The sequence below is a fragment of the Sinocyclocheilus anshuiensis genome, unplaced genomic scaffold (genome assembly GCF_001515605.1).
Source record: "Sinocyclocheilus anshuiensis isolate Anshui unplaced genomic scaffold, SAMN03320099.WGS_v1.1 scaffold1051, whole genome shotgun sequence".
Classification (NCBI taxonomy): Eukaryota; Metazoa; Chordata; class Actinopteri; order Cypriniformes; family Cyprinidae; genus Sinocyclocheilus; species Sinocyclocheilus anshuiensis.
The window spans coordinates 979,674-987,890 of NW_015546234.1; the positions used below are offsets into that span (position 1 = coordinate 979,674).

At 38.7% G+C, this 8,217-nt stretch overlaps 1 protein-coding gene across 1 annotated transcript in view; it reads left to right on the forward strand.

The window, feature by feature from the left end:
- The first annotated feature begins 3,099 nt into the window (after positions 1 to 3,099).
- The window catches only part of LOC107701457 (hypoxia-inducible factor 1-alpha-like), a 27,067-nt gene continuing 21,949 nt past the window's right edge, over positions 3,100 to 8,217 (forward strand). The window contains exon 1 of the mRNA XM_016503459.1: positions 3,100 to 3,515. Within this exon, the coding sequence (XP_016358945.1) occupies positions 3,484 to 3,515 (32 nt within the window). The 5' untranslated portion in view covers positions 3,100 to 3,483. The remainder of the gene's footprint in view (positions 3,516 to 8,217) is intronic.

Below are 8,217 nucleotides of genomic sequence, written 5' to 3' on the forward strand. Positions count from 1 at the left end.
CATCCTCCCACCCACATCCTCACACTCACACACTCTCACATACACACACACTCATCCTCTTACTCTCACACACACATCCCACACTCACATACACACACTCTCACACACGCATCTTCACTCACATACACACACTCTCTCAAACGCATCCTCACACACACATCCTCACACTCTCACATACACACACACTCATCCTAATACTCACACACACACTCTCACACACACATCCCACACTCACATACACACACTCTCTCAAACGCATCCTCACACACACATCCTCACACTCTCACATACACACACGCATCCTCACACTCACTCTCACATACACACACGCATCCTCACACTCACTCTCACATACACACACGCATCCTCACACTCACTCTCACATACACACACGCATCCTCACACTCACTCTCACATACACACACGCATCCTCACACTCACTCTCACATACACACACGCATCCTCACACTCACTCTCACATACACACACACTCATCCTAATACTCACACACACACTCTCACACACACATCCCACACTCACATACACACACTCTCACACACGTATCTTCACTCACACAACACACTCTCTTACACTGTCACAAACAACCTTCTCAGTCTGTCTCATGCACAACATCCTCTCACATGGATAGCATATATCCATGCTTTATAGCAAACGTCCACCACAAGCATGCCCTGTGCAAAGTCTTATTATTCTGCCTTTGTTTTTAATATATAGTTTATACTGTTATATTGTTGCAGTTTTGAACAAAGAATATTAGTAAATTGCTGTTCTGAACAAACTATTGGTATATTCTTGCAGTTAAGATGGTATATTCTTGCAGATAGGTGAATAAATGATTAAAACACTGTTTTGCACTTACGGCTGATTATTTGAATTAAAGCAGTGTTCAAACTTAATGATAATTCCATGGTTTTTATTTAACTTTCCACAGTATTTAAGTAAAGCTCCTTACTGAACATTAAAAGCTGAAGAAAATACAGAAAATCTAATGTAAAATGACAGCAAAACACTATTTTTGAATTATGGAAGTGCCCGTTATTTAACGGTAATTTTCCGGCACCCCAGCTGCTGGAATTTTACCGTTTTTTTACGGGATTTTTTTTTACAGTGTAAAGTTTCATCAGCTTAATTTTTTTCATAGGACATCTCCATGGATATTCCAGTCATGCTTTCAACTAAATCACTTCAGTTTCAACCTTGTTGTCCATCTATTAGAGTTATCAGAGTCAATGACAATCACTGCCTCCACATCAGTAGAAGAAACCCCTTCATATGGCCTTGGCTGCATCTGACATTTAACCCTTATGATGCTGTATCCATTGGCACACAGTTACTTTATACACAACAGCTTACAGTAGTCATTTTCATGCAATAATGGAGGAATTTTATCTTGAAGAGAATTTGACAGAATTGTGGGTTATATATGTGCATTTACATATGTATTTAAACTACTACTACTTAGAAATAACTTAAAGAAACCTGAATAATATAATTTAGATTTGTGGTGCTGAAATAAAATATTTGTAAAGTGCAAATGAGGTTACCAGCAGGAAGAAATAGAAGACCCAACACATCTGAGGAAACTGCTGAAATTCTGTGGAACATTTCATCATCAGCACCAGCTACTTCCCTATACGACCATAAAAGTTAAGGCCCATTTACACCAAGACCAATATCTATTTAACCACATACTGGTAACCAAGCAGAACACTCTCGCAACTGCCTGCTAATCTGCCTGACTGAACAGCCTGTAAAAGCTTAAAATTATAAAATGAACTATATTTGATTTGGAGATTAGGCTTTGTCAACCCAACATCAAAAACGGTCTCAACAAACCTTGCTTTTAGTTTCGTTTGAGTTTATAGGCAGTTTGCATTCCTTCACTCATGAAAATAGCATTAATTTTTTTTAAATAATGGCTATGAACTGTTAAAAATCACTTTCAGAATGAATAAATGATAAATAAGTTACAACTGGAGCAATAAATATATAAGAATCCACACCAACACACAATAACGTTCTGTTTTTATAAGTGTGCTGCAGTTATGTCATCTGCCCACTTTTATGTGCACCATAACAAGCAAGAAACTGAAGTATTATTAACCATGAATGAGAGTTTTGAAAGATTCACTGAAACGGATAAATCAATGTTAAATGAAAAAATGAAATAAAAAAATATTGAAAATGCTATTTTCATGAGTAAAGGAATGCAACCTTCCTCAACTTTTGCCTCAACTCAAAATAAACTATAAAAGTAAGATTTATTGAGGCCGTTTTTGATGTTGGCTTGACAGATATTAATCACACCATTTAATTAGTTAATTTGAAAGTTTTAAGCTTTTACAGACTGTAGCCTACAGTCAGCAGATTACCAGGGCATTGCTAGGTGGTTGCACGAGTGTGCTGGTTGGTAACTGTGGTTAAACAAATAGGCTTGTTTGATGGTTGGTATGGGGTTTTGGCAAGTTGCTGGGTTATTTTAACTGGCTGTTCAGGTGCTCTGGCTAGTTACTGGTTCATTCTAGGACAGGGCTTCTCAACTCTGGCCCTCGAGGTCCACTTTCCTGCAGAGTTTAGCTCCAACCCTAATCAAACACACCTGAACAAACTAATCAAGGTCTTCAGGATTGCGAAAAAGTTACAGGCAGGTGAGTTTGATCAAAGTTGGAGCTAAATTCTACAAGAAAGTGGATCTTGAGGGCCCGAGTTGAGAACCCCTGTTCTAGGGTGTGCTGGATGGTTGTTAGTAAATGCTGAGGTCTTCCTGCTGGTTACTTGGAGTTGTTCTTCTATTTGTTTTACAAGGTGGCTGGTGTAATTATTTGGTGAATAATTGTCTTCTGTTACCTAATCATTATTATAATCTCAAAAAATAATAATTTTATTTAAAATAATTACTGGTTATAAACAGTACACAGTAGCCTATTCACTGGCCAGGAAAGAAAAACTGGGAAGGATGGTTGTAGGACAAGCAAGTAATTTTAATTTAATTTAATATTGTGGTGAGATCGATAGTGGTGATTACATCACACCGTGCGGGTCAGCTGAACTGCTGCTTGGACTGATGTCCCATCGGTTCTGTGAATATCTTTTTGAGTGCGACACCGCCATCTGAAATATGACTGTGCTCGCTCCCGTCAACGCCTCGTGAACGCGCGGGCCACAGAGAGAGTAGTAGCCAGAGCGAAGAGCGCAGGCACGATAACGCTTTGTACCGAGCAGAAACTGCACCGACCGGTGCTAGACAAGCCATTTGACCTTCAGCGAACCGGAGGGTTGATCTCTACCATTCAGACGTTTTCAACACACCACACCGGACTAGTATCGGATCGTTTTACCGCGTCTGCTCATTTTCTTTTGTAAACACATTTTTATTTGTTAGCGAGAGGTGGCCACGTCCTTTATTTTTCTGACCTCGCGGTTTGGAAAAACCTAACACATTCTGAGTGGTTGCACCCAGGAATGGATACTGGAGTTGTCACTGAAAAGAAAAGGTAGGGATTCCCGTTTCTATTTCGAATAAAGTGGTCTGCTGAGCAGAATTGGTTGTTTTGTGCAGTAAACGGGCCGAAAGATCTTCATCCCCGTCATACAGAACGTGTCGCCATTTTGTGCTGGGTGTTAACCAAGCGACTAAGAGCAAGATTAAAGCGCTCATGCCGACTATTTGTCTTTAAACAACCATTAAAGGTTGTTGTAAGCGATTTAAAGAATCATATTTGTTGAGTTGTACCGCATTATTTTGCCCTTTTGAGGTAATAAGAGTGTCTAGTGTCTGTCTGTGGAAGGAAGCTAACAGAACTAACGTTAGCTGCATGCTCACTTAAACTTCCCCTGATTTATTGCTTAAACGGTTGTAAACCGTTTATAGTATTATAGACGAAATTCAGTTCTCATGAAAATGTGTAAACACATTGGTTATGTAGGCACAGACGTATTTGACCATAAATGTATGTACGAATGATTTAAATAAATAAATAAAAGCCTTTTCATAGTGTAATAAGGTGTAGTGACGCTTGTGACACTACAACAAATTCCTTGTATGTGCAAACATACTTGGCAATAAAGCTCTTTCTGATTCTGATAATCAGACAGCTGCATGTCTGTTAGAATGGAGGAGAAAGCAAATGTTATGATCTTTGTTCTTTGCTCAGTGGATACTAATTTTGTACTTTGTATTCTGGTATTTTATATTTCATTAAGTTCTGAAAGTTTTATGCAGTGTATTGTCTACGTTAAAAGGAGCCATGAGTGAGTTTATGTTGGATCCCTTCTTTATCCCTCAGAGCACTTGACCCCACCGTTCACTCTAATGCCGAGTTCACACTGCACGATTTTCAAAGACGTCGGATCACTGTTGGTTTCACACTGAAAGACTATCTGGGGTAGCATTCAGTTGTTGCTCACTGTTGCCAACTCTCGCAAGACAAATAAGCAACTGCTGCTTCAAAAACAAGCCCAAATTTTTTTTTTGATTTATTATCATCAATATTATTTATTAATTATTTATTACCAATAAATGAGCCTGCAACATATTAAACTGAAACCACTCTTTTATCTGAAAAGCAAAAACGGAAGCTATTTTACAAAAATCAGCAAACTGCAACAAAGTGAGAACAAAAAACTCATCTCCAATCACCTGTGAGCAGAATAGGATTGGAGAGATGGAAAAGGAGAAAAACACAAGAGCTTCTAAGGGGAGCTGTAACATAGCCACACATTTATAGCCTACTAAAATATTGGCTATTCGAACCAAATATACTCTTAGTATTAGTATAGGACTACTTGTTTTTTATTACAGCCAGTGATAATTAATACATTACAAAAAACATTATAAAAATTTAAAAATAGGCTAAAAGAAGGTCATCCCACTCCTCTGTCTACTTCTGTCATTGCTTGGATTACAGCGTCACGGCACGCGCCTTCTTTTTGAACGTGATTTTCTCCAATGAGGGGGAGGAGGGGGCGGAACATTTGGCAAATTACGCTGCAGCACTTATATTATTGCACTGGTTGGCTATTTACTCTGAGCAGACAGAGTGTCATTCAATGCATTGGAGAATACGGCGAACATAAAGAAAAGAAGTTGCTTGTCAGATTTCCCTAACAAGCAACCGTATTTTTTAAAATAAGCCCAAAAAAACCGCAACTCGCGACCTGGTATTTTTTTCACGCAACTTTTCAAAAAAAGAAGCCCCAAGTCGCGTATAATACGCGGACTTGGCAACTATGTTGTTGCTGTGTTCACACTGCACGATGGAACGACGACAGGAGGTTACACACTGCATGACTTTACAATAGGAAGAATCGCCGACAGCTCTGTCTGGTGCAGGGTTGCCAGGTTTTCGCTACAAAACCCGCCCAATTACTACTCAAAACTAGCCTGAAAATAGCCCAATTGCTTTCGAGGGGGTCCCCCAGTAAAAACCGCGTTCAGGGGGTAAAATACACTTTTTATTTTTTATTTAATTTTATTTTTTTGCCGGGGTTCTCCTGGTACAATTCACATTCCAGGGCCTAAATATCACGTTATTGGGGTCGCTTCAACCTGCTGACATGAAAAACAACCGGCGGCAATCCCGGATTTGGCAACACTGCTCCGCAAACTACGTTTAATATAACTCCTTCCCGAACTCGAATCGTGCAGTGTGAACTCGGCATAACTCGTTGCCCTTGTTCAGCCAGACAGTCTGGCATATTTGTGGATAAAGGACTGGGAGCAGGAATTCGTCCTTGGGTTTTGCTGAGAGTGTCTTATTCTTTGTCAGGCCTGTCATCAGTGTGGGTTCAGATGAGATAAGATGGAAATAAGTGTTGGTATTACTGAGGCTGGAAAATGTTGCTTGGGTTTTTGGTGCATGTGAATTTACTGGACAGGTGACACTGGCATTGGAGTTAAGCTAAGGTCCAGTGTGCCACCATTTATATTATGTTTCAGGTCAATTTGGCCCATTTCAGTTTTTGTGTTTTGGAAATACTGGTTAACCTATTATGTATTGTTGAAAATGTGTGAAAATGTGTTCTCATTTAGGGTCATGAACATGCATTGTAATGTGTTGACACTTTGATATGTTGTGGAATACAACATTTCTGTTGAAATTAAGATGTTTGCAGTTTAGTTTGACTGGCATATTTCATTGTTTAAATTCAGCTACAGAGTTTTTTTTTGGATGCATTCTGTTTCACAGTCCTTTTCATGACTACCCTCTGAGGGTATTTATATTTGTGCATTTGACACACTTTTATCCAAATAAACTTGCATTGAAGGTAGTGCTGGGCGGTATACCGGTTCATACCGAATACCAGTTTTTATTTTTGGCAATATTCACTCATCATGACAGTAAAGTAGGGCATTCTAAGTCAGTATACTGCAGTATTTCCTCTCTCAATCAGTAGAAAATATGGTTAACACCCAGTCATGCATGAAAACAAAAACGTCTTGTACCGTGAAACCGGTATAATTTTGAAAAATAACGTGATATAAATTTTTGGTCATACCTAAACACTAATTGAAGGTGTACATTTTTTTATCAGTTTCTACATGTTCAGTTCTACTGTTTGAGCTTCAGGAAAGTATGCAGAAGATGTGTTTTTCCATACCTTATGTTTAAAATGTGTTTTTTTTTTAATATTTACTTGTGTAAAAAATTTTAATGTTTTTTTTTTAATGTGTGAGAAATGTTAAAGTTTGGCTGTTTTTACCAGATTTTTTTTTTTTTTTTTAAATAGTGTGTTCTTTGGCGAATTGAATCCAGTTAAGGTCATACCTAGATTTACCTAGATTTTGAAGATAATCTCATTTTTATTGGTTGTTATAACAATACTGTGTGATAGGGCTTTAGTTTATACCTCGTTTAAAGTGAATAATAGCCTACCTTGTTTTCAGTGGCAATATTTTCCTTTGACGTTATTTTGTTTCGCATCCAAGTTCAAGCTGCAACATGCTTTTTGCATCTCTTCTCTCAAATCTTAGTCACTCTCAGCATTGACGTCAAAGCACTAACTTCCTGCACTGTCTTGTGGTAAAACCTCTATCAATTTGAATGTTGAAATGTGGCCCTCGTTATGTTTTCCTCTTTAGAAGTGTTTTCATAAGCCTTTGGTGTAAAGGTCTATTGATTTTTGTCATTGTGTTTCAAGGTCTTGCATGTGATCTAAATGAATCCAATTATATTGGAATCATGTTGTAAAACGGGCATCCTTTTGGACTCTTGTCAATTTGGGTTTACTGATTTTTTTTTTTTGGTAGGAGCTAGGGCTGTGCGATATGGACAAAAACAACCTATCGCGATTTTTTTGATCAATTTTGCGATTTCGATTTTAATCACGATTTTGACACACACAGACATGCTTTACAGTCATTAATGCATTCAGTGTGAATTTGAAACATATTTCCAGTAGAAAACCACTTAGAGCTTTATCAAAAAGCTGTAACATGTCTCTAGAACAGACATAAGGCAAAATAATCACTGAGTAAAGGTGTAACAAAATGTCTCTAGAATAGACATATGGCAGAGAAAAAAAAAAAAAAAATCCCGTGTCCAGGGATTTTTTTTTGCCATGCATTGGTCATAGAGCTCTTTGTGGCGTTGCCTCAGATGTTGAACTAGATTTGTCACGTCAAGTTCACACGTACTCCGTCTGCAGTGCGTATACAGTATGTGTATGCGGTGCAGAAGCAGCACGGACTCATTTTGCTTTCGCACAGGACGCGTTTGCAGTCCGCTCCTGATCCGCGGCTGTTTACCACAAACACAACATTTATCCATTATTTTGATTTCAAATCCAAACGTTGTTTCTGAAAATTTATGATGTAATTACTACATTTCTGTGTCAATCCGCGTGCAGCACAGCAGAAATAGATTCCGTGTGGAAACGTTCGCAGCATGACTGCTGCAGACGCACTGCTCCTGGAGCGCACTGCCGGACCGCAATCGCGTGCAGTGTGAACGCTCTGATCCGTTAATATGGGCACGGAAAAAATACGCACCACAGACGGAGTATGTGGACCTGGCGTTACGTTTGTTTGCAAAAACCATTCAAAACATCCCTACAGAGCGCACGCATACATTACGTGAAGTCTAGACTAGTGCGTGTGCGCATGTAGTGTGTTTTCTTTTTTCTTTCAATTCAGTCTATTAAAATGCATTTAGAATGATCACAAATTCAAGACATGATGGCAGAAAATAGAAAATT